The sequence below is a fragment of the Amphibalanus amphitrite genome, unplaced genomic scaffold, assembly GCF_019059575.1.
Source record: "Amphibalanus amphitrite isolate SeventyFive unplaced genomic scaffold, NRLGWU_Aamphi_draft 000025F_arrow, whole genome shotgun sequence".
Classification (NCBI taxonomy): Eukaryota; Metazoa; Arthropoda; class Thecostraca; order Balanomorpha; family Balanidae; genus Amphibalanus; species Amphibalanus amphitrite.
Window position 1 is genome coordinate 1,384,625 of NW_024881521.1, and position 27,537 is coordinate 1,412,161.

General features: G+C 54.3%; 1 protein-coding gene across 1 annotated transcript in view; it reads right to left on the bottom strand.

Annotated features, from left to right (window-relative positions):
• The window catches only part of LOC122394164 (plexin-B-like), a 69,650-nt gene that overhangs the window by 29,601 nt on the left and 12,512 nt on the right, over positions 1 to 27,537 (bottom strand). Inside the window, exons 2-3 of the mRNA XM_043390855.1 lie at positions 23,050 to 24,216; positions 11,859 to 12,032 (exon numbers count right to left, since the gene is read on the bottom strand). Coding sequence (XP_043246790.1) covers positions 11,859 to 12,032; positions 23,050 to 24,165 — 1,290 coding nt within the window. The 5' untranslated portion in view covers positions 24,166 to 24,216. The remainder of the gene's footprint in view (positions 1 to 11,858; positions 12,033 to 23,049; positions 24,217 to 27,537) is intronic.

Sequence of the window (27,537 nt, forward strand, 5' to 3'; positions counted from 1 at the left end):
ATAACACAGCACGGACCGCCCCGCCCGCTGGTGCCATGTTAGTACCAGCGGTCATGGTGCATCACCAGCCAGCGGCCGGTGGTGACGGCTGGCGATGGTGCGTCCACGGTCCAATCACCACCGGCCTCGCCCCACGTGCCCGGGCCGGTCCCGTCATATCATTATTGTGGTGCAGCCGGCCAGATTGGCAGTGCGGTTTCCCAGGCGGCCGCCTGTCAGCGGCAGACGCCGGCCGAAAATCAGCCCCGTCCGCGGCCCTAGCGAGTGGCTGGCTACGGCGGGACGGCGCTGGGTCGAGACCACCACCGGCCTGGCCACTTAACTTTCGCCGACCTCTGGATATTGATCATGTAGATGCAATTCAAGTAAGCGGTTATCTTGAACTTCCTCGAGAAAATGAACGATCCTCGCTATTGTTTGTTTTCTCAGGCTGTTTGCCATTCCGTTACTACACAACTTCTCTGAGTCCGTTCCACCCTCTCGCCAAGTCGCTCCATCTCCCCATCTCCGCCTCCGCCGCCGCCGTGCGGGCTGTTCTCCAATGTCTGTCTGATCGCGGGCTCAATTTATCGCCTCCGCCCGTGTGTCCGTTTCGCAAATGAGCGCGCTGAGAGCGCGTCAGCTCAGCGCGCTGTCGGTAAGCCGTGATTTATCGTCACGCGGATCAGACCAGCGCCGCCGGTATCGGTTCTCGCCGCCGGCCGACGGGGCGCCGGCCGCCTCACGGCACGGCGCTGGTCGTGAAAGGGTCAGCGGGAGCGCCACTGGAGCTTAGAATGGCCACTCAGGCAGTTGCATGGTGGTTATATCGTGAAACTAATAGAGTTAATTAAGTGGGATACCTACTGCTGTGGTTCTGTTTGCATTTCCTATGCGTTGGGTGTGTATGGATGAATAAATGCAACATCATGAAACATATGACCAAGTTGCAACGATGCAATAAAAGCCAGCGCTTTTCATTACTTCTGTTACCAGCTGTATTGTACATAGGTACATATGTAGTTTGGCTTTGGAGTTAGGATCCTATACAGTTTGGACCACCCCTGGAGGGTGGTCCAAAGTTTGGACCACTCTCCAAATCATAACACACAGACCCCATAATTAGATCGTTCTCCCCTTACCAGGCCGGTGCCCATTACCGCCACAGTGACACAGCTTTGCGCTGTGGCCAGGTGTTCACAGCACTGTGCAACATATCATTGGCACTATCAGGGCCATGAGACCGTGACACAGCAGGGGTCGGTAGAGGGGGAGAAGCTCAGCAGAGTGGAAGAGGGGGCCGTGCTGCAGTTTGCCCTTCAATGCCCACAGGCCGGGTCTTTTTGTCAATTCTCGCCCTCTCCTGAGCATGCAGGATCCAACGTTTAGCTTCCACCTTCTCCTTTGGATCAACGTCCACCTTCCATTTCTCTCCTTGAACCAGTTCAACGTTTACCTCCCATCCCCCTCCCCAGCTCCAACGCTCACCTCCCACCCTTCTCCGCGGGCGGCCGTATTTGATACGGCAGCGCCTAGCCGGCGGTCCATGACAGACGCGGCCGGAAAGAGGGGGCGGGAAGCATAGCAAAGCAGGCTTGGAGAGCTCCTGGAGAGCTCCAATGGCAACTCTGCCATTTGACTATACCACTATGCATCTTAGGAGCTCTGTAACAATGAAATTGCTGTCCAGACAAGTGCACTTTTATCGACATCAATGTTAGCTGGTCATCAAACGGATGAAACAATGGTTGACAATCAATCACCATCAGCCAACAGGTATCAATAGAAACAGCGTATCACTTGCAAAGGCATGAGCCATTCCGTCCGATACTGCAAAACAGTCAAGAGTCAGTTCGTTTTATCCCACTACCTCCCCAACCTCATCCCTCCCAGGCTCACCATGCGTGCCGACCGACCACGGAGCCCGGACTGCCCGCGGTGGCTCTCAGCACGTTCCCGGCCAGTCGGCGGCCCAAAACGAGGCCTCCCCACGCCGCCACACGACCCTCCGCGACAGGATGGACTCTAAATCAGAGCAGGCCGACGGTAAACACGTCCCTAAGCGAGGGCAGCGGCCGCGGCGACGGCTGCGGGGTGGCGACGACGGGACGCCTGAAACAGACCAGCCCACGACAACGGCTGGACAAGCCGGCGAATGAAATTTCGCAGACTGGAATGCAGAACTCTTGCAAGTATCGAGAACGGGTAGAAAGGATAGTGGTTCCGGGAGCCCAGGGGTAGAACGGCTCCCGCAATCCCAACGGAGCATGACGCATCAAAGTGCACCCCCTCAAGACATCAAACAAACGCTGAGCTAACTTGCCGACAACTAAAATCAGTGCCGTTTCAACATGAACAAACCCTGCGCTGATGCTAAATCAGCTTTCGCTGTCTAGCGTTGCCTGTTGTCTAATCTGTTGAATGAAAGACAGCTCAAAAGATTCAGATTCCGTGGCTTCATGAGCTCGGTATTTGAGGTTACAACTGTCAGATCTGTGAGCTATGCATGCATGACAGATTCGCATTGTCATGATTCAGTTGGCAATGGCCTGTCACTCAATTACCTAAAACATCACGCTGCCATGTCAAGCTCAGTCGCAGATCAACGTCAATCGTGTATGTCCACGAGAAGACCGGTTCGTTGAACGCTCAGAAAGCTCGAGCTGAAAACTGCCAAATCGAATGAAAATCAAATGAATAGATGGTGAAATGATGCAGGCATGGGTCGGACACAATTGATTTGGGGTCGAGCACTGGTTCTGTTCGGAACAGGCACTGGTACGGCACGGACTCGGCACGGATCGAGCACGGGTACGATTCGTGCACGGGTAGCGGCCGAGCCGAGCCCAGCACAGCAGCTCGAGCCAGCCCGTCGCGGGTATCGAGGTTCGATCGGAGCCGGACACAGCTGGGCCGGGGCAGCCGACCATGGCGGAGTAAACATGTCACAGCACCGCGCGAGCTGCCGAGCGAGAGCTGCCGACGAACCGGCGCCGCCCAGTGCTGGGAAAGCTCACAGCTGCCGGCAGTCAGCCCGTCGCAGTTTTAGAGAGGTGGCTGGAAATGCTGGGACGATGCAGGACAGAAGAGATTGCAGCCGAAAGCTGGAGCTTAAAGAGAAACTAAAACAATGACGATGATTTAGATACGTTTTGATTAGGGAATGATAAATCTATATCGAATAATTAAAACATGTTTCATCAAACAAGCATGGCAAACAAGCTAAGTGCAGGCAGTAGAATTAGCTACAACTTCAAACAAAGTATCACAATTATATAACCAAATACCCTGCTCAGAAAGCCAGATCGCTGCAATTCAACGAGCGCATCCAATTATTACCCAATCCCATGCAATCCCCTTTAAACACACACGCTGCATATAGATTGCAGCCATCCTTTTCGGATATCATTTCTCGTAGATTGGTTCTGGATCGGACACACAATCGGCCCTGCGCGGTTGAACCCGGCGCAACTCACAAGAGACCTGTCGCTTCGCCCGCCCTCTGTTTCATGTCGATCCGACGTAACCAGCCGCGGCGGCGGTGGTGGAGAGGTTAGGAAGGGCTGGTGCCACTGAGGCGGCAGCTGAGGTCACAGCGGAGGCGGCGACATTGATGCTGCTGGTGAGTGGACGACGTCGAAACACCGTTCCATGCTTCTATCCTCAGGATACGGAAATCCTTCACGCCGCAACCCCCCTCCGGGCTGGACAGGCAACTTTATCTCATGCGGGCTGCTCCCTTGGAGCGGCACCGCTGCTCCCGAGGGAGCGCACCCCGTAGCCGGGTGCAGTGAGTACTTTGGGGCTGGTCGGCCTGTCCTTCGGGATGGGCTCAGCCCCGGTGACTCACTTGGGTGCCTGCCCAGACCAATATCTCCCCCTAATTCCTATCATCCTTCCGGCTCTGAAATGGTCTAATTGGACCGAAAAGGCCTACCCCAACAAAACAAAACAAAACAAAACAAAACAAAACAAAACAAAACAAGATGACGTCGAAGGGATGGGTTCGCGTTTTGAGACGCCAGTGTGGGACAGGCTGGTGTGAAAGATCGGAGTGAATGGACGGAGTGTGAAAGATCGGAGTGAATGGACAATCAGGATCACTGCAGCTCAGTCAGAAAATGAGTCTCTTTACAATCCCGGACCGACAATAAACAATGGTCGCATTCCGCGGTCTGTCCGCTGCTAGGCGTTTTAGAATCACTGAAAACCTTCTCAGCAGCCACTGGAGATGACACCACGCCGCGGCTCGTTGGTCAAGAAAGCCACGGACACAAGCGGTGGATATTCTGTCAGAAACAAAGCCTTGCTGGCGTCCGGACTGCTGTGAGTAATGCACAATATTTTTAGTCCGGACGCTGGTAAAAAACCCTTCTGACCGTTTTTGTGTTGGTCTGATCTGACATGAACTGAACGCTGGAGCGGGGCAGTGGTTAATGACGAGCGTCGACCGACACGGCCAGGCAGAGAACGGGCCGCCGCCATTAATCTGAGTCTCTGTTTTCTGCCTCCCGGTCCCGCGGGCCGGCTCGGCTCGGCTCGGCTCGGCCGTTCTGTTTCTCGATCGTGCTGTGCTGTTGCAGACTCGAGCAGCTATTCTGGCTCTATGTCCAAACAGCAGTGTTGGCGGGGCGCACAGCTGCTAAACCGAGGTTATGGCAGGCGGGTGATGAAGCGTCCGGAGACAGGCGTGATTAAACCGGGCAGATAATCCGCCGGCCCGAGACAGCCGTGCGGGACAGCCGTCCGCCTCCAGCCGGCGCGAAAATAGCGCCACAAACTCCACAGTGCCACGATCCAATGTGACAGAGCAAGCAAACATCGTGCAGGGCCATTCCGTTTTCAACAGCTATTTCATTTCCCGTCGACCATAAAGCCGCACCACTTCCTAGAGCATGCAACATGTGACAAAACAATCTTGCAAACGTAAAAGACAGCAAAGCATGGTTTGTAAAGTAGGTAAAATAAGTTCCTAAGCCTTGGCCAAATCCAAAGCTCAGCAAGGTCAAGTCCAGCTTTGCAAGGAATTAGGAGCACTCATACGGACACTGGATATTAGAAGTGGGGTCACATTGCTGCCAAGGGCTGCACTTTGTAGTTCATCGCCCGGTAGCTCCGCTCACCACTTCACTCCGGCTCAGGACAGAGGGTGCATTGTTTCCGCGAGCAGCGAGGGGCGTGGCTGTTGGCACCGGTCACGCGGCGCACAGCGACACCATCGTCCGGACAACAGACGAGGCGGGGTCGGTCCGACAGGCCCCTCCACTCCAGAGACTAACGACGGCAGGGGACATTCTTGAAGCGGCGTGTATCACCGGACCCGAGACTGTCACCGGGCGGCCGCCGCGGGCACGCGACACGTCCTCATTTCGCTGAAAAGATCCTCGTCCGGCCCCCTCCCCACGCCGCTGAGCGGTGAGGACTGGGGACGGGTAATTTATACATCAAACGGCCCAGACTGCCAGCCGGCTAACGAAGTCCGTATCATTAGCTCAATGCAGTAGCGTGGTGTCTCTGGAATCCTGCAGAATGGGGAAGAATGCTCCGGGTCTTGGAGCACCACAAAGTCGACAGCCAGGGTAAATGATCTTGAATGTAAAGAGCTTGCGGAAAATAGAGACAAAGAAGAGTATGGGCATGGAGATTGATGATCTCGACCTACTACACCTCATCCAATTGATTTATGTGTACTTTCGACGGTATGCAAATGAAACAATAATACTAATGTCAGGCAAATGCATGCTCACCTGACATTTGAATTTGACATTTCAAACTAACAATTACAAAGTTATTTCATTACTGCACAAACAAGATATGACAGCAGGCAAAGTGATGGATTATGAATGAAACATGGCCGCCGTCCCATCCAAGACCATAACTGACTGTGCGGTCCCACGATCTGACATGGCCCAGACGTTACCCCCGGCGGCACGTGCCACTAACTCACCTCAGGTATGAGGTCACAATTCCTTACCGGCACATGCCACCACCGCCGGGCCGTCGGGAAATGTGCGGCGGCACGCCAGACCACCACAGATGTGTTCGGTCACAGTCACACAATGCGTGCAGCAGCACATAGCCCGTGTCCGCGCCGTCACGCAACGGCGACGGTCCGGCACCGTCTCATAATGTGATCAAAGGAGCGCCCTGTTTTCAACGCAGATAAATGTGCGTACATTCTTGCAGCCTGTTTTCCGTCACAGAGGACAACGACCAAGCGGAAATATGAATTCCTCCGTTGTATTACGGAAACGTCCCACCAAGAGCCAGGCATTCTGTTCATGTTTCAACATCGAAAAACAACAGACAGAAGCGGAAGCCATCACGAAGATGATACATCCTTGAGACCGAGTTGTAGCTCTGAGACGTCGCTGCAACACGTCTCCCGCCAGTGTATCGTTGCAATGTTGCACGATGCACGGGACGCCGGAGATAGGCTGGGAGGGTTCACTCTATCCACGAGGAAGTCAATCTGCCTAATAAGGCAAATTTATGTCGGCAGACGGCGGCAGATACTAAGAAACACCGTGAATCGCATACGGATGTGGTCTAAGAAGCATTCATGTACCGGTTTGGGTAGTCAGACACACAAAAGGCGCTCAAATACTTCATTCTCAAACAGAAGGTTTAATGACGTTCGGAGAAGCGCCTCCTCTTCATTGCCATGATTGCCGAGATTTGTGAAGGCGCAACTAAACTGTGAGCGAGTTCCGACAGGGGCGATTCGGGAAGTTTCGACCAAAGTTGTGCCAGTGAGTTTGACGTTGAGACTTCGGCTAACATGTTTGTCAGATGCTGCTTACCCGAATGAATAGCGTTTACGGCAGGCTCCGTTCAACGCTACTAATCAGACTGAAAGGGAACTTCTCGGGGCAATACAAAACACGCGGCTCTGCGTTCAGTCCCTCCTAAATTATGGCACCGTGGTGACCCTCCAGCTCCGTCCTGCAGCCGCCTGTCCCCGGCAGTTCACCAACATATGATGATGACCACCGACTGACAAAAACCCACAGCTCTCCACCGTTCTAGTCTCCCTGGTTGTCGGCATCGGCAGCCGCCCGACCCCAACGAGCGCCGAGCGGGCCGCGGGGAGCAGCGGCGGGGTCCACGCGATTGTCGGCCATTATCGCCGGCTATAAACGGGCCACTCGGGGCAGCGGCCCGCGTGCCGCCCCTAATTGGGCCATCAAAATCAAACATGAGTAATTAATTACCGCAGCGGCACACAGACATGCTGCGAATGGCGCCGCCATCACTCGGCTGTTACTGGAGGGGGTAAAGAGAGTGGAAACTGCTCCAGTTATCCCCAAGGGTACTTCAAGGCAGGGTTAGTTATATGCGCTAGCTAGGGGATGCTGCCGAGAAAGGTCTCCGAAACTCTACAGAGATAATAAGGCAGACTCATCAGGTCGGATGAAAAATAATGCACCAATAAGCCGAAAGCTATGGATATGAAATAAGCTGGAATATTGCTTCAAATGAGAAAAACATAACACATCTCGGTTCGAAAACATCACATGCTAACAAATTTACTGCAATGCAGCCATCGGAGTTTTAAACAAAGAATTCAGAGGTATTTACAACCAGTATGAGTGTCATAACTTATTTAATTTAACCCTCGCATGTGTAGGGGGGGGGTCGGATGGACCCCCCCCCATAGTTTTTCGCGAATAACTCGCGTAAAAAGCGGCCGATCGCGACGAAACTTTCAGTACCCTCGCATTGATCAATTTTACACCTACCCTGAAAATTTCATGACCCTGACCCAAATTACCTTTGACCTGTGACCTCTTTTCCGAGACCATGTTTGGCCGGAATCGCGATTTCGCGTATGTCGGCTCGCACTAGCCGCGTGTTTGCAAGCTTTTCGTGGTTTCAAACGTTCAAACATGTGATTTGATGTTACTCCCGTGTGTGTCAAGGTCACCTGAAGGTCAGGTCAGGTCATTGACCTTTGGTGACCTCGGGTGACCTCGGGTCACTTTTTCGAGTTTTACATGTTTCTAGGCTAGTTTTTGGAGCTGAATTCGAATTTAGCAACCAGTTGAACATTTACGAAGTAGTTTTGGTGACTTCGTAACATGTTACGAAGCTGTCAGAGGCGGTTGACACGTACTACGAATACCCGTCACGACGCCTACTGGTTGACCTGACCTGACCTGACCCGACCTGGTCTAAATGCTTCAAGACATCATCTGTGATCAAAATTAACACGATATTCGTGATCAGCACCCCGAAAAACCCCTTAGCAGCCACACTTTACGACTTTCTAACAGCTCCCGATTTTCCCGACTTTGGGTCATTGACCTGACCTGGAAGGTCAACCAATGACCTGGGACCTTAAAATTGGGTATCATCGGCTTCCTCTCGTCACGGGCAACACGCTCGTTTTTTCCGCGAAGCTCTAGCTCGATCAGGGGCCAAACGGCAAGGGGGGGGGGGGTCCAACCGACCCCCCCCCCCTACACATTAGAAGCTGGCAAACGCCGCACACATGCGAGGGTTAAGAAACTGTGATTCAGTTTACGACACAGTTCAAATCGCCCTCCACCAAAACAGGCGCAATATATAATTCTGGTTTACGAGACAGTCCCTGCAATATCTGTCACGCCCGGAAAATGCATCAAACGGCATTCGGGTCGGATCTATATGAGATCCCAGCCGCCGGTCACCGCAGCTAAAATCATTGCAGGCTCGTAAAATAGTTGAAAAAGTAGCATACCCAGACTACACTTCTTTTACACTAGTGGAGTTCACTTTACAGTGCACTGATATCAATAAAAAGAAAATTTGCTCCGATAGTTCCCGGAAATAACAAAAAAAAGTTTCCAGCGCATTGCTCCATAAATCGACATGTCTCAGACAGTCCCGCAATAACGCGAGCTGTCACGTTCCACTAACACGATAAATACTCTCTTCAGTGCCATCTTCCACACCAGTTGGTTCTCGTCCCGGACTTATGGCCTTATACTCGAATGTAAGTACATACCACGGTCAATAAACAATCAATTCGACCATGTAGCCTGTTCCTCAAGTTTTATTTTTCCTAACCGTCGATGGTCGGACTCACCGAAACCACCGACAAGCCCAACAAATTGAGCCCAGGCATCCAACAATTGAGACGCTTTGTTAAATAATTCGCCACAGATAATACTATATGAGCGATATTCATATCCAACTACCAATACCGTCCGATGACTGAATTCCACAGTGATATTCGCACAACTGCGCGTGAAACAGCTCCTGACAAGGTGAACCTGGAGCACTACTGGCGCGTGACCCGTGGCGCCTGCGTGTGACACCCCGTAACACAACATGACAGCCGGTGACACAGCAAGACTCTGGTGACACGCCACCGGCTGCGGGAGCCGTCGCGCTGTCGCAGCTCGCCGTGCGTCTGGGGCCCGCCGACACGCCGGGACAAATTGGTCCCAGCGCGACTGATGCTCGGTCACGTGTGACGGTGACACGGTCCCACCAGAGCCGACGGTACGGTCCCACCCCTGCCCGGGGGTGGTGGGGCACGGTCCCACCGCTGCCCGGCGGGTGGTGAGCCGCGGGTCTGATCCGCCGACGGCCTCCGTCGGAGACGTTAGTATGCCCCCGGCGACGGCCGGCGCCCAGCCTCAGCCGGCTGGGCGGCCGGACGAAAACAGGACGTCGCCGGCTGCCGATCCAAAAATGAAGTTCCGGACGGCGACCGCGGCATTGGCGGCGATTCGGAGGCCGCTGGCGCCGCCCGGAGTCGTTCGGCGACAGAGAATGGACCGACGGCGGGGGCGGGGGTGGGGGCGGGGGCGGCGAGCGGGGATGCGCCGCCACCGCTGCCAGCGTCTGAGCTCCGGATGGGCGGTCGGGAAGGCGTGCGACGCGGGATGGAATAGTTCGAGGTAGGAGACACGTCAATGTCGCCATCTGGGTCGTAAGCGGCAGTTAAGCCAAACAAAACGCATCGTAAACGCGACATAAAAACCAAGTCCGACCAATGCGTCGATCTGTAGCACGCCTCGGCGGCGTAAACGTCACCGTTTACTGTCCCACGAAATGTGTCTGATGAATGAACGCCGCTGTGCATGCAGACATAGGGTAAACAGATCGTTAAAGCTCATGGGAACACGAGAGACAGCTGCGCACCACACGCGGCAGACTGAGTGCCACGTCAGTCGGCGCATCCCTGTTACTGCTCTCAGCCCTTGCCAGTTCCCAACGAGTCGCCATCAACAAATGAACACACAACAAGCAACTGCCGGGCCGCGTTCGCCGGTTGTTTTTCAGTCCGTTCATCGCGTCTTGTTTTTCTTCAATCCCCCAAACACAGCGCTCTTGTGGGCCGCCTCTGCTGGATTTCCGCCTTCTTTGTTCGACACAAAGCCTTAATCTGACCAATTTCGGACAGCGACAACGGCCACTGGCACAGATAATCAATGCCTTTAGCGGAGAGTCGAGCGGCGGGTCGCTCTCCTCTTGGAGCAGTGTCTCACCATCTCGTGATCAATTGGTGTCGAGTGACCCGGTCACTGGCGCCGCCAGCGAGCCGGCAGTGGCGGCGCCATCGCCAGACCCAGATTGGGACCGGGACATGGAACAGTGGAAAGTCAGCCCAGAAAGTCGAGACAGGGGTATGGAGACCAGGCTGACCAGCCACAGATAAAAACTGCGGATCAATCAGCCGGAACTGAGCAAGAAAGATTTCAGCCAGAATCACAAAAGAATACGGATCATTGGAAGTGCAATGAAAGGTAAATGCTCCAGGAAAAAGGGAATGAGGGAAATAAGATGATTGATGGGTACGCATAGACCAAAATAAAACGAATGACGCCCTCGGCAAATGGAACGGAGAGAGTCTGGGGTGCCTGATAAGGGATTCTAAGCAGGGCAATATTTTTGCCGCCGGTAAGCTCCCGGCCGTGATTCAGCGCCAATGGAGTAAAGCTGCTCTGCTCGGGGCGACGCGGAATGGCGGCGACGGCGGCGGAGGATAGCAGCCGCGCGTCCCTGCCCAACCTGCCAACTTTCTGCAAATGTCGCCGATTTCCACACAGAAACCTGCGTCGCTCTGGGCGCGGCCGTGGCAGCTGTCACCGGAACGCATAAACGGCGCCCATCAGCGAGCGCGCCGCGGGAAATCTGTGCAGGAAAGCGTCCGACAAGCCCAGCGGGTGTCGGCGCCGCCGCCGCCTCCTCGGAGGTCTGAGGGTGACAGTCGGCTCCGACGTTAATGAGGGGCGTTGACAGTCGGTGGGCGAGCCGGTAAAAAGTCTGCGCCGGTCGTCGGCTCGGTGCCGGGGGTCGTCGGCTCGCGGCAGAGGTCGGCGGAGGAGGTCGGAGCGGCGCTGCGCGGCCGCCGCGCCCGTCACCGGAAGGGATCACATCCGGCGCCGGCACGGCGCGGCCGGCCGCTCGGCGCCTCGCTAATGCGCCGTTCCGATGCAGGTCAGGCGGGCCGGCGTCGGTCTTGGTGACGGACCGGTCGGTGATTAGGGTAACTGCCGGCGCCCGCCGCTCGCCGCTCGCCCGCCCCTGCCAAATGAGGCTCCGCCGAGCGACGGAAATCTCAGCGAGCGGTCTGCCTCGGCGCAGCGGCCTGTCGCCGACCGGAGCGGCCCAGGCGCGTGCGGCCGGTCTGCGGCGACCGCGGCCGATGGGAAGTGGTGGGCAGCCTCCGAAGTGTGCGGTCGATTTGGGACACGGTTCGGCTGTCACCACGCCACAGTCAGTGATTGATCGTACAGGTTTCTCGCCGCCTCGGAGAATCGCCCGATCCGTCAAAGGATGCCAGTGGTTGTCGGTAAACAGCGTGGGATCGCAGCTGTGTTTTATATCGCGGCGGTCGATCAGACCTCATAAAAGCGGTGAATGGGTAACGCTCCGCCGCTCACCTTTTTCAGTGTGCCCTGCTGCGTGCCCAGCAGCGCCACCGTGTGTCGACCCGTGGAGGTGACGGCCACGCTGGTGATCCGCTGGTCCCAGGACAGCACCGGCTCGGCCGTCAGCGGGTGCACCGCGGAAATCTTCAGGCCCACGTCGCAGAACGACTGGATGTTGCCGGTGGTCTGAAAGAGACAGAAAATGGTTGAGGTAAAAAAAAAACAATCAATTAACAAGCGATAAAACTGGCATGACTACGTATCGACAGCTAGAAATAAAACAAATAAAATGGCAGAAAGTTACCCCTTTGAACATTTCAAGTTATATGAGTAACGCTGATAAAACTAGGTAATCGATGCTACCCCGACGCATTTCGCTGTCGGTTATGAGGAGAATGATGTCATATTGCACATTCAAATGTTGATCCATATAGCTTCATCAAGCACCATGCGCAGACAATGACCGTCCAGCCAGCCTCCTCAGAGCGCCCACAGACCCGCCTTGTTCCTCATTTCTCACAGGTCTGTGCACCACGACTCGCCGTACCAGTCCGGCACAGAGAGGCGTTGGTTCTCTGTATACGGAGAGCCGCGTGGTCACCGTAACAACCCCGCTCTGTTCTGCCCGCCCACGTCTCCCTCTCTCCCTCCCGGCTCACATCTGCCGCACAGAGGCGCTCTGTGCCGCCCGCCACGTGACAGCGTGACGGCGCGTGACCCAGGCACCGGTCACGTGACCTGCCGCCGTGGGGGGCGGGTGACGGTGTGTGGGTGGGCAGGCGAGATCGTGTCGTGTCGCCCCTCAGTGGTCGCCGCCGGAGCGACACAACCGGATGGCGTAGATAGCCGGTCATTCAGAACAGCTCGACAGACAATGACACCACCTCAGCGGCAAGTGAGCAATTCTCCATGGATATCATGCGGCGATGAGCTATCATATTCATGACACGTTCCGTGAGAACTGAAAAATGAGTCGCTTTAGAGCACGCATCAATGAACAGAAATGAATTTAATTAAAATGTAGCTCCGTCGCGTGCGAATGGACATAAATGACGCCGAGAACGATGGCCGAAACGGCACCGGCAACAAATTAGTCAATTCCGTCTCAAGCAAGAACGTCTGAACTCCTTCCGCACAGTAAGTTGATAATGGCGGGTGATCAGACAAAGCGGGAATTTTACTCGAATGGTGGCGAAGGGAAGTAGAGCACGAAACCAACTGTTGTTGGCTGAAAGACGCTGAATGAGCTAGTCAAGCATTAAAAAGGCTTGTATCAACCAACGGCGTAAGTGCACAGGGAGACATCATCATTGAAAGTGAGTAGTAACAGTCGCCACCGGACGCAGACATGGGAAGAAAGCGTGAAGCCGTTATGCAATACCAGAGGAAATGCTACCAGCGAGCGACAGAGTTAACCGATGACGAATGACAGATGACAGGTGACGGATGACGGAATGAGTCTCAACCAGTGGTGATGGTGACGTATGAAAGTGCTGGTAAGAGGTAACCAGCAGGATCACAATGGTACGTGGACCTAGTGTCAGCTTTGTATCCGCCCAGAGAACGTCTATGCCTGGCGCCGGCCGGCATACATCAGACTCAGAGCAGCTAGTATGACCGAGTATATGGCGAGAGAGCCGGACTTCTCTTTGTGGGAAGATCCGCCATTCGTCTTCCCGAATGGGCTGCGATATGGTTACACTTCATGCAGGGACCGATGGTTTGCACGCAGAGCACGATCCCGTCCCGTGCAGCCAGGGATAAACGTCAGAGAAGAGTTGGTGATTTGTTGCCTTTTGCCAGATAGCCGGGGTTCGGGGCAAGCTTATAAACATGTTAGACGGTTGGCCGCTCGATCAAACTTTTACGATTTGGTGGATGAAGTTTGACATGCTCATTAGTCATTACTTGGCTCGGTTTTAAGAGATGTGGGTCGCTGTCGCAATCAAACTGCGATAAAGTAGTGAGTCGGTCGCGAGAGGAAGTTTGGACCCCGTCACCACCTCGTGAAGTGCAAGGACTTGAGTCAGCGCCAACATGAAAGGAAGGAGGCGATTTGAGCTAGCTTAATGCCGTGCTACGAAAAGGGACACCACAATAAAGGCAAATGAACCGACACCGACAAAGTGCAATCGCATATTGTCCAATTAAAGTTCCGATTACTTTTATATGAACATTTTATATTAGGTTGCAATAATCAGGTCAAAGGTGCATGCAAGTGGATGCAAGTCTATGCTTAAAAATGGTGAACTACGTAAAACGGCTGAGAGTGAGAACAACCAGCATGGAAGACATTCTTCCATGCTTAGCAGGCCCTTCAATATGCGTAATTTTCCCTTGCTTGAGACTAACCATTTTCAGATCTCTCAAAACAAAAGCGCTGGCGAAGAAAATATAACGAATGAACAGACATTTTTCATGTCGCGATGTTGTGCGGCTCCGGAGTCAGCTGCCTCGCACCGGCGCGCTCAGTGCAAATATACCGGCATAATTTTGTCATCCAGCGCACCAACGTTGATGAGACGAGCAGCAGCTGCGTTCGGGGGCCGTTCGCGTTTACGGCCTGTCTGTTTGCCTGCATCTCGACGGAGATTGTCGGAGCTTTGGCGCATCGTTGGCGCGTCCCGCCCCGGCCAATTCCCATAATGGCCTGAGTGGTTTTAACACGGTGCCGGGCCCCGCTGGGGGAAGGACACGACAGCTGGAGCCTGGAGCCATAGGCGGATCCAACCCAGATTTTTGGGAGGGGCAACCCATCACAATTTATTGTTTCTTTTCATGCACTGCCATAGACGTAATGTTAAAAATGATGTCCTTTGTGGAGGGCAATTGCCTTATTTGCCCTCCCCTGGATCCGCCACTGGCTGGAGCACGGTAAACCCACACAGCTGCTGCAGCTCGGAGCTCGCGTCAGTTCCGGCAGTCGTCACAGTCGTCAGTCTCGACAGTCGGCAGCCTTCAAGGGCCACCCGAGCTAGCTGAGGCCTGCAGTAATGGGTGGCGCCTCTAATGAACCAGGGGCTGTCCGTTTCTGTCTGTGTTGGAGGTGGGAAAGGAAGGACATCCAACAGTCAGGTTTCATCCGACACGTGGAGTTGTGCCTGGCCAGTTGCAGTTGCAACTTGCAGTCACTGAGTCGCCCTCTCGGCTACACCAGTGGCGAGTAAAACGAGTCTCATATCAGTCCAGCGGGTAACCTGAGCTCCGTTCCTGCACTGCGTCCGCCTCTCGACTGCCGCGCGGGGTCGGCTGTCACCGGGCAGACGAGGCGGACGAGCCGCGTTCCCCGTACCGACCGGACCGCGGGGAGCACTCGTTCAGCGACCGTTCACACAAACCGGCGACAGCCCCATCTGAAGTCCGAGTGTCGGCACCTCCAGGGGAATACTCTCAGGTCAGTCTGTGTGCAGAGCTGTCCACAGCGGGGGTGGCGCCGAGTCCGGCCGTCTTCAGAGGCCGCGCGCGAGACACGTTCAGCGGGGAGCCACACAGTGCAGCAGCGTCGACAGGCTCATCCAAGTTGCACGTGCTGTGATCGTACACTGAGATAATGGAGCGAGGATTTTAAATGCTCCGTATGTCAGGGAGTAAGGTGCCGAGTTGGAGTGAACAATTGCGAAAGAGTTCAGCATCTGCCGCATATGCAAATATGCAAAACGCGACTATCTTTTATCGCGACTAACGCAATTTAGGACACTGAAATCCACACTAAGGTTATGTAAGCTCTGCCCCACAAGCATATTCACCGTTACACAGAATGATAGAGAGACTAAGGTGTCCGTAAGATCATCATATAGCGCGTCCTCCTCATGTTAGTTTGGATTCGCAGTGCTGCAGGTATGGTTTTGTCCGTACTATCATGGATCCAAGTTAGCCTCGGTAAGTGCCCAAATTCGGGTCACTAATCGGTGATATTCAGGCACAGCATCGTGCCACCGGTCTGTCATCCCATAATTTTCGAATACGCAACAGCCCTTTACTTACCTACCCTCGGCTGAGCGCAAATTCCTGCACACTGTATTGCGGCACAGTCTATCCTAAGGCATTTACCACTAGCGACATCTATTGACAAAATAAGCTGATGCCTTGTGGACAGTCTGACACGTTTGTGACGTCCAAAGAACGGATGAAGCAAAAAGCGAACTATTATAGCCAGCTAATCAAATAATCGAGGTCGTCTTGGACATGTAACTAGCAAAAATGATTGGAAAATAAAATAGGAAAATACGAGTCCCCTGATCCTGCGCTGACTTCATCGCGGCCGTTCTCCGTGGTGCTAATGTCGCGAGTTTGGCGTTCTCTGGGCTCAATTCCGGCCATATTTCAGCGCGCCGCCGCCCCGACCAGCCGTATTTCACTGTCCTCGGTCTCGATCAGTGCTATTTCGGCGTCCGGCGTCCTCCCAACTCGTCCCCGGGGAGTCCTCCAGGCCGGACGGAGGCGTCATCCGCTGACCTATCCAGACCCGCGCCGCCTCCGCCGCGCCCGAGAGACAAATCTGGCGCGGACACGGCCGGACGCGGCCAGCAGTGGCGCCGCGCCGCGCCGGGACCGTCACAGCCGGCGGATTTATGTCGCTCGTCAAATTCGCTCCGGTCTAAATGCGGGCGGCGATAGGGGCCCGTTTGGCGGAGCGGCTAGCACGAGCGGCACGTCCGTATTCAAATGGTGGGCACGATGGCCGCCCCGCGGTACCGCCGCGAGACATGATAAAGGACCCCGGTGACCCTCGCGCGGCACAGGTGGGTCGTAACGACGCACTGTCAAGATGTCCTCTCGGTGCGTGTCGCTCCCAGGGGCGCCGTCTCTGCCGAAATCAAATGTTGACTGTGTTTCTTTTTATACAAATTGCTGATGCAATCGTGACTGTTGTCCTCACGTCCAAATTTGGGGATATTTCCATCGGAAACAGGTCATCAAATGTTCCGTCCGCGTCATTTGCTACGCAGAAAGAGACGCCGAGTGTAATCAACGTCTCGATAGAAACCCAATCTCCGTCTACGCAGTGGCGGCTATTTCTGCATGATTTAGTCTCGCTATCGTACAGATTGGAGGGCGTATATCACCTTTTATGGGGCGACACACAATTCCAAACGGTGGCCCGCGCGAGAGAAAACTGTTGATGCAGCAATATCACTGGATGAGGAAGGAAGCGATCGCCTATATTGGCTTCCGTCTTCCGAGGTCGCTTCATGTTATCATACGTCTTGCATAAAACGACCAAAAACTGCGGAATCCTGCCCTTTTAGTATTGTGGGGAGGTTAATATCGCCTGGTTCAACATTCCACAATCAAGAGTTATAAAGCGCTATAGCACAGATAAGTCAATTATTTTCTTCGTGAACATGACATGCTGTTTGTAACAAAAGTATCTGTCGGCTGCACGCACATAGCAAAAACATAGGTATGGATGTCAGGTGGCATTTGGGACTAACCCATGCCGCGTATTGTGTGATGTTAAAAAGGGTCGATTATCGCAGCATATCATGCATTGGTGGCCAGAAGAAACACTCACCAAAATAAAAGTTCTCAATTTCCTCAGAATAGGATTGGAGCACTGCGGTACCCTTCCGGCATTGTCTACTGACTCTGAGTTGCCTTTTTCATCCTATCCTTATGCCAATGCTCCGCCATCAGCAGCTCGGGAGGAGTAGGTCAGGCCGGCCAGGCCGGCGTATCTCCCAGTTCGGGCCATTACCTTCGCCTATCTCCGGCCGGTGGGGGAGAGGGGGAGGGGCGGCATATTGCCGGTCAGGTCAGCGGCACACTCGGCTGGTCAGCACTGGCCACCGGCCGCTCCGACCTAGACCGAACGAGGGGCGGAGACACCGATACTGGTAGAGTGACCGATACAGACAGGCTGACCGATACTCCCGACCAATGCCACCGATCGTCACCAATACTACCCGAATGACCGATAAGATTATTGCCCGAATGCCCAATGGAAATACTGCCAAAATGCCCCATAAAATGTTGCCAGAATGACTAACAGCAGCACTGCAAAAATGGCCGATAAGAATCTTGCCGGGATGACCACTCCGTTTAACCAAAAGCGTCCACGTTATCTCCACGTCAACCGTGCCCCGCATGCAGCCATGCGGCTGAAAGGCGAGTTGACCTTACCACTGTCCACTGTCCAGGGAGACCACGGAAGTCCGATAAATGCAAACCCAGCTCCCGCGAGCGACATCCCACCCAAATTACCCAGACACGAGACAAAGTTCCGCTCCCGAGCCGCCGTCTGGTTCGACGTCCTGCATATTCCCTGCTGTGCCACAGTCTGGGAGCGGGCTGGTGGAGGCACCGCTGGTTCCTGACTGCACGCGGCGACCACCCGCGCACACGGACACACTCGCGGCGGGCGGCCCGCCGATTTATGGAGCGATCGTGACGATGAATTATCAGCAGTGCCGCTCCCCACACGGCTAAGGCACGGCGGAGTTGGCGATCGTTCAGAAGGCTGGTCAAGTACGCCGAGGTTAGCGAATAGCGATAGTTCAATACATTGCACTGTCTAGGACCGATATCGCTTGATACGCCGTCTAGAGACGGTCAGGCGCATTAAGATAAACGATCGATCAGAATCAGTTGTACTCAGGTGGGTTACTTAGTTACCAGTCGCTCAAGCGAGAGAACAGTTACCGTCGCGGAATTACATTGATATTATAAGGCATCATTCGATAACTAATCAAATGAGTAAATAAGAACTGAAAACTAATGGTTTTGCTTTAGAATTGCTTCATGCCACATTTACGGCGCATCCATACACAAGAAGGTTTTCCTCTTCTGACCATGTGCCCCATATGTGACGGGTGGGTGGGGGAGCTGAACCTCCCAACTTCCCCGGCCAGGGCTGGAAAAAGTGTTTCGGTGGTTGTCGTCCAAAGAAAAACGGGCTTATTTGGTTGTTAACTCAAGATGTCTAACCCGCGCCCCGCTGAGGGTCCTTGATTTCCACGCCCTGCTCAGGAGGGGGGGGGGGTCAAACACCCCGCCCTTTTAACTCGGATCCTGGGTCACGTAGTGACAAGCAGGAAACGGCATTCGAAAGAACGTCCAACAATAAGGGCGAAAATATGACATTCGTTTTGTAGGCTAAGTCAAAGGTCAGGTCACCAGAGGTCATTAAATGAAAGATATTGCCTTTCAATATTTTTTCAAAACCCGCGCACAACTCGGGAACCAATTATATACATAGAGCTGTACAGCGCCGCGGAAAAGAATAGATAGCCCTTTTGACCCTTTCGGTGACCCTTCGACGGTGCCACTGGTCGACTTCCACTCACCTTTGAACAAAACGTGCTCAAGTTGGTACACTTCAGTCGTGCAGACGCCACGGACGCTGCGTGCGAATATATTATAATTCCGCTCCTTTTTGATAGCGCAGGGCGCTCAGCCGTCAGGCTCAATTGTCCGACGATCCGTGTTCCTCGACCTTGGAAGTCCCGAGACACCATATCCCCGTGGGCATGTCATGGCGTGCCCTCCCCTCGGCCTCATCAAAACATTGCCGGCACTGACACGGTCCCACTCAAGATGTCCCGCCGCGGACCTACCCCCAGGCGCCACCGGGGTGGGTTTTGACGTCACAAAAGGAGCCCCGGCGGATTGGAGGGGACGCTAACTGGCCGCCGGCCGGGGGCGGCGCTGAAGGGTGCGGGCAGGGGCCGGCCGAGTCCTGGAATGTACTAGATTTGCTAGACACGTGTTGCCAGCGTACAACCACGGCGACCACTTGGTATGCCATTGGTCGTCTTTATGAGGGTCACCGATCGGCCGTCCGAACGATGGTCGAACGACGCAGTATATACTAAATAGCTACGGGGAGCTGGAATATGTCTGTAGCTACCAGGAAATTTTCCACTAGGATGCCGCCGCGTACGGGAGGTAAAGGACTCGAGAACTGCGAGTCGATGTGATGGGGAGGGACAGAGAATGGTTTGCGTGGGCAGAGGTGATTGGGTTGCGTGGGCAGAGGCGGATGGATTGTGCGCTTCTAACCGCACTAAGCGGAAGGAGTTAATCAGTTCAGGCGCTGCGCTTGGTCGCCATAAGATCGTCTCCTCGGTTGTCGTCGACAACGACAAAACGATACAATTTTTCGCCCCAGTCCCCGGCCGAGGGCGAGACTCCCCTGTAGGTGTGGGCTCTGAGAAGGGAGGGCTGGGACGAATGCAGCACACATCAGTGGCGGTGCACGACTCATGGACCACACACAGAACGCAGCGGCGGCGCCGTGACGGCCGGTGGGAACGGCAGGTGGGGTGGCGAAACCCAACTCGGAGCTCAGCGCGACTCGTGGAGCTTGAGAAGGAATGCTGAGCGCATGGGTGCGTATTATTTAGGCCAGGGTTCATAATGTCCAGGGCATGATGTGTCCAGTGCTCGAAATGGCCAGTGCCTTGAATTGGTCAGTGTTCATATTGTCCAGGGATTACATGGTCCAAATGTGGCCAACTGGCTGCAGATAGGGTAAATTCAAAGAGACCAGTGTTCATAATGTCCAGGGCACGATGTGTCCAGTGCTCGAAATGGCCAGGGTTCATAATGTCCAGGGCACGATGTGTCCAGTGTTCGAAATGGCCAGGGTTCATAATGTCCAGGGCACGATATGTCCAGTGTTCAAAATGGCCAGTGCCTTGAATGGGCCAGAGTTCATAGTGTCCAGGGATTACATAGTCCACCCAACCCAACCAAACCTAACCTATCCTAACCTAACCTAAAATAACCTAACCTAACCTAACCTTACCTAACCTAACTTAACCTAACCTAACCTAACCTAACCTAACCTAACCTAACCTAACCTAACCTAACCTAACCTAACCTAACCTAACCTAACCTAACCTAACCTAACCTAACCTAACCTAACCTAACCTAACCTAACCTAACCTAACCTAACCTAACCTAACCTAACCTAACCTAACCTAACCTAACCTAAGGTAATGATGTTTGCCTACCGGGGATAAGGAAATAGTTTCTCGCATGAATAGATTGCAAGCAATAGTAAATCAAATATTTTTAGGTTTGAGTGGTTATGCATCAGGCTTCAGGCCTTCGGCCTGAAGCCAGATACATAACCACTTAACCTAAAAATATTTGATTTACTATTGCCTGTAATCTCTCCTAAGGCATTGCCTTCGGCACTGCACTGCTTCGCATTGAGCTGGTTCCGTGTTTTTTTACATAATGACGTCACTTTCAGTGACTATGTAATCCCTGGACACTATGAACTCTGGCCCATTCAAGGCACTGGCCATTTTGAACACTGGACACATCGTGCCCTGGACATTATGAACCCTGGCCATTTCGAACACTGGACACATCGTCCCCTGGACATTATGAGCCCTGGCCTCTTTGAATATACCCTATCTGCAGCCAGTTGGCCGCATTTGGACCATGCAAATTGCAATCCCTGGACATTATGAACTCTGGCCCATTTAAGGCACTGGTCATTTCGACACTGGGCATAACGTACCCTGGACATTATGAACCCTGGCCAGAATGAATGCTCCCCGAGCGCATACTATACTGATGCCATGACCAAACTGCCGTAACTGCTAAGGAGCCATATCTACTCCCACCGTTTGAAATGACCACTTATCCACCGAGAGTTTTAGCCTTTTTAGGGGAGCATTCCTATTTTATTAACTACATGAGAATCTGCAGCTATCATGCGCATCATTAAACCAAGCGCAGCGCCGTGAATCTAATGATGAGAAATATACATAATGCACTTAATGACGAGCGGAGCCGGTGGATCTGCCTACATCATCCGGGGATGTGGTCGCGGTTCACAACCCGCTTAAAGCTGACACTAACAAAGCCCGGAAGTTTAATGATAATAACCCGTGACGGTACGGCGCCGTAATCCATTATCACGGGACATTCAATCATCATTGCCCCGGGGCCGGCCGCCGGAGCGGCCACCCGGCGCGCCGCCCATGTATCACCTCCGTGTTGTCGAATCAATATCTGGTCACTGACCCACAGATCCACATAATTAGAGCTCTAAACACTCGGCGGCGCGCAGCTGTGGAAATTAAAACAGCGGGCGCGCGGTGGGTGGGACTGACCGCACGGGAGCTACCCCGCTGTTACACCCACGCAGAATGGATGGAAGTTGACGTAAGACTTAAAGAGTGGATGCCTGAATTTGACGTCTATGGCCGGTGTCAAAATATTAGAGATGCCTCTCGACTAAACCAAGCGGCCCCTCATCGAGCAGAGTGGGAGCGTGGGAGGTCCAATTAGCGCATGTTGCCGTGAGGATATCATGTTTGGTGCACAAAACAAACACAGTGGGTCTGAGTGCGCTCCCGGCTACGGTGTTCTAACCGGCGCACAGTATCGGTTTTTCCAGAACGAGTCGGAAATTAGCGGCGCTGCACACGGATGGGCCATTGCGGGTTTAAACCACATCCCACCTGGTGGAATTGAAGCCGATCACCGCTCGCAGACGGCAGACGGAGTCACGCCGGACTGACAGGCCGCCCGCGCAAAGTACGGAACTGCGGCTCAGACCGCAAAGCACCGGTGCCTACCGCTCGGTACCTACCCATGGTTGCTGGTGCCTACTTATCTACTGCCCGGCGTCTGATGCCGAAGCCCCGCTCCTAGCTAGTTCCACTGGCCACCGTCTACGGCCCGGTGTCTACACCGCTACCTTCTACCACTTGGCCGGACGGTCGGCGGTCGGAGGCAGCGACGTCTAATTGCCGGTAATGAGCGGGTCAGACCGCCGGCCCCGCAGTCCGCATCCGAACGGCGCCGCTAATTGGGCCGTCTCTGTGAGCGCGGCGCTACTCGGGGAAGTCGTCAGCGCCGGGTGCAGCGGATGGCGCGATGGACCACACCACGACACACACGGCCGGATAAAGACACAGCCGGCTTTGTGTGGAAAAGTCAGCAGGGTTGCCGGTCTACGAATGGGACTAGTTACGTAATTCCGGTCGGGCGCATTAGGTATGCGGAATGTGTGATATTGCAGATAACGGGAACAGCCGTGACGTCGGTTTCTGACCAGTCAATACCGGCATACCGACTTAATTACAGGCACTTCTTTTTGTGCCAGGTCTGAATCGGGGTGAGACGGCCAATAACGGCTGTGCCACGCCCATACCCCCATGCATTCCCGCCCCCAGCTGGTACAGAGTGCATCGTTCGATTAACCGGTGACAGTAATCGAAAAATGGAGGGTACTCACCCCGGCCTTCGGGCAGTGTCCGTCGAGGATCGGTCCCGATATGTACTCCATGTTCCGGTACTGCATCGAACCGTTGAAGCACATGTGGATGTTCTCGCTGAACATGTCCTCCACCTGTTTCATGGAAAAGACACAGATGCTGGCGCGGTCCTGCGGCTCGTTTGAGTAGCCGTGGCTGGGTGAGAAGGCGGCGACGAGCACCCTGTCGCCCTCGAGGATGCCGGCGTCCTGCGAGAGGTCGTCGCCCGGCTCGGCCACCCTGGCCGCCTGCAGCAGGTTGTCGCCGCCGCAGCTCAGCGTCATCTCCACGTAGCTGTCGTAGTTGGCGTCGGAGACGCACGTGCGCACGATCCGAGAGATGTAGCCCCTCTCCTGCTGGCCGGGCAGATGGGAAAGCCGCTGCACCGTCAGAAAGTAGGCGTACTCTTTCTCATGGAAGCCGTACACGTACTCCACCAAAAAATGGTCGCGGTACTTGACGTCCACTGTCATCATCGAATGCTTGTTAAACGAACGCTCAGCAAAGTCCAGATTGTCAAGTCGCCGTGTGGATATCGCCGGCACAGTGTTGCGGTAGATGCCCACTAAGGTGAAGGTGGTGGCCACATACAGAACGTTGGAGGCTCCCCACGGGTGGTAGTGCTCCGGCCCGATGAACGCCACTGTCGACGAGTTGGCGTCGTTGGCGGCGATGGCCTCGGGCAGGTCCTGGCTGGGCAGGGAGATGTTGTTGAGGTCGTACTTGGTGCAGGCGCCCTGCAGCACCGAGCCGCACGCCAGCAGTGTCCGCGACTCCTGGTCGACCACCAGCACCTTGTTGACATTGTCTGTGGGCTCGGTGGCCACGTCGGCGGGACAGCCGGAGGCGGGGCATGAGAGCGGGTTGTCCTGGCGCGGCCCGGTGACCACCTCCTGCAGCCGGGCCAGCGTCGAGGACAGCTGGTAGATCCGGTTGACGCCGGCCACGTACACCTGGCCCGAGTCGGGGCTGAGCCGGAGGTGGGTTAGTCGGCTGACCTCAGCGCTCAGGTCGAGCTGGGTCACCACCGGGTCATCGGCACAGGCGACCGACATCAGCAGCGGCAGCAGCAGCGCTGCACAGACTCGTAGACTCATTTTCTAACGCATGAGCCGCTGATTAGCTGCTGAATCTGCTATCACCATAGTCTGAAAAATAAAAACAACTTTGTTAAGAAGGAACTCATAAAGAATTTTCGGCAGTACAATCAACCATCTTAATTATATTGCTTTTATATTTTGGTTAAGACGGACAACAAAAGCTTTTTAGTTGAAGTGCAGCAACTAGTCATCGCAATACATTTTCATCCTAATCTACTGCGTACACTTGAAATGTTGCGCCTCTGAATGGCTTCTTCGCTGGACACAATGCAATCGACGACGTAACAGTGGCGCAGTGGAGCCGGGAGGCGACGTTCCCATGAACGATAGATGAGGTCATTTCAGCTGCTACGCTCCGGCATTAATCACACGACATGATAAAGGGACGCGCCATAGAGGAAATCAGCTTATTTCTGTCATGCGTGGTTGTCTTAATGAAGTTACAAGACGGGCTTCTGTGCACGGGCCACGGGGGACTATACTGGAACGCGCTGGCCTGAGCTCTTGCCCGACCTGGGCTTGTCGAGCGGTCAACACAGTCTTTGCGTCCCAAGGAGATTTAGCCGTCAGCTCGTCTGTGACCTGTCCGTCCCCAGATCTGCCGAGAGGCGTCAGCAGCAGCGGCCGCGTCTGTTTACGCGTCACCTCAGCGGCCCGCGTGTAAGGCACACCTCTGTTCGCAGCTCTCGGTGTTATTGTTGGAGCAGAGGGTCGAGACGTCGGCACCGGCGCGGGCCGATGGTGCCTGAGGGACCCGTCCGTCGGCTCGTGGGGCTGGCGGGGATTGGAAAACGGAGCGGCTGAGAGAGGAAATCCGTCAGCACCCGCGGGGGCACCAACGGAGGAAACCGCTGAAACATCCGCGGAGGCGCGCGCGGGGCTACACGCAGAGGCACGCACAGGGTCACACTCTGAAGAACGCGTTAAGACACGGGCGCGCACACCTCGTTCTGATCTGTCCTTGCACGCGCGCCGATCGCCAATCGCTGTCAGAAATCGGCGGCACGCCCTGGCCTGGCACGGTGTCGGGGTATCGGCCGATCGGCGGCCGCGCCGATATATCGGCCAGCATCTGGGCCCCGTCTCCGATACAGAGGTCGACGGGCGGAGCGCGCCGCCGCCACCGCCGCGCCGGGATCGTCGATTGTCGGGGCGGCCGTAACAGAGCCGTAATCAAATACAGCCCGGTCAGGGCCGGCCAAATTGGACAGAATGGCACTGACGCGTGAACAGAGGCGGATTTGCAGCGGAGATGATTCACTGCAGCCGCGATCGTAAAAAGAGATATAAGATTCATCTCGTCGATTAAGGTCATGAATACGAATGGTATGGTAAGAATGTGTGGGCATTGTAACTTAGCATTGAGCACAAAAGTCCAGTTATACGACGTCACCAAAAAGGAGTGTCACGTCCTGCTGTTTGAAGATGGAGTCGGCGGTCAAATAAGAGTGCTAATTCGTGGTCTCGCAATTAAATCGCTGACGTCTTCCAAAATCAAATGAAGTGTGTCAACGGCAGCACAGAACTGCCGGCTACAAACGGCGGCACGGACCCCACACTGCCATCCACACACCACAACAAACTGAAACCCCATCGGAATTCGATTGGAATGCCCGCCCCCAGCGACTGTGGCGACGGCGACCGACGTACGAACGCTGACGGACCAGCCAGATACAGCACCAGCGACATGCAGCTCGACGAAGGCACGGCGACATGGTCATTTGATACAGTCCCGGCGACACTCAACAGACATACCTACAGTTCGACCAAGGAACGCTGACTAACATTTTTACGAGTGATTCAGCCACAGCGTCAGACACCGGTCGCGACACACACACAGCTCGACAAAAGACAGAGATGTCGACATCGAGTTTCCTAGGATGGTACTCCCAATCTCTACGAGTCACACCGATCCAAACCTATTCACACGAAGAGAGAGCGAGAAGAGACATCGGTTGGCGATGCCCACGGAGCTTACACAAGAAGGGAGCGGGCAATTCGTTTCGTGCAAAGCATTACAACGTTACGGGAAGAGACACAACACTGGGCTGCACGTGCAACAGAAAGGTCCGGAGAGACTGGGAGAGGGGTGAAAGACAGACGGAGGGAGGGTGAGGGACAGAAGGTGAGATGTGAAAGCCGCGAGGGAGGGATGAACGGAAGGACTGAGAGGGACTACATAGACTGAGGGGAGAAGGGGACAGACGAAGGAAGGATAAGGATTAGACGATATCTGTGCGTAGAATGACCGAAGGGCCGTGATAGATGAAGCGAGTGAGGGATAGACGGGGAGGCTAGCGGAAAAACGAAGGCATGGTAAGAGACAGATGGAGGGAGTATGAGCGATTGTGGATGACATATGCGTGGACAGACGTATCGGCACGGACACAGGCACTATGACTGAACGACTGAGGGCGGGGACGTCCCCTCCCCGGCGCTCCAACTTTGTCAGCGGTCCGCTCAACTCGAACGGCCTGTGATATAGTACCGGAGGAGAGGGGGGAGGGGGGGGGGGGGGGGCTGCCACCGAGACAGACCGCCAGTGGGCAGAGACATTTCCGGCCGGTGCCCTCAGCAGTGGCAATTTTATATGGAGTAGATATGGGATGTCCCACGTTTGATTTAAAGGGCTGAAAATATCTAATGCTATAATATCTAAGCATCGTACTCGGTAGGTAGCGAGGGAGGCCACTGAACTCACGCATATAGTTACTTATGCCTATTGTTATCTTTGTTGAACAGCAAAGAAGTCCTATGTCATTCACGTCAATTACTAAATGTTCACATGACGTTTAGAATGGATGACTCTGATGCTACCACATTCCTTGTCATACACGTCATGTAATTAGGAGATGCCCATTAATCGTAATTATGCAATGTGCAATCCATACAATGACCATTAGGTCTGGGGCTATTTTAGTTCTGAGCCACAAATGGCTTTCTAAGATGATCTTATTTATGAGTGACAAATAATGAGTAGCGAGTACCTACTGGCTATTGGTCAGCCTATTGCAGAAAGCTCGGCATCTTTTGACTGATACAACTTGACACGCAGCCAAAAGATTCGCTGCCAACAGTTCTAGAAACATCAGCTTCATATTTACGCCAAATTAGCCTTCGCGTTGGTTTGATAACATGATGGATTGCCAGCAATAACCGGATATTGGTAAGTGAACTCTGGCACCGATGCCCAACTCATATCGACAGGGGTCTGATGAGCTGCTATGATGTATTTTATACGGCGATCCAATGTTCTGCCCCGAGCCACTCTAAACAACCGCTAAGGAAGACTGGAATATGGAATCGGAATATAACAAAGCTCTCAGGCAGCAAATTGGCAGCATAGCGAACAAACTGTGGGACTCTATA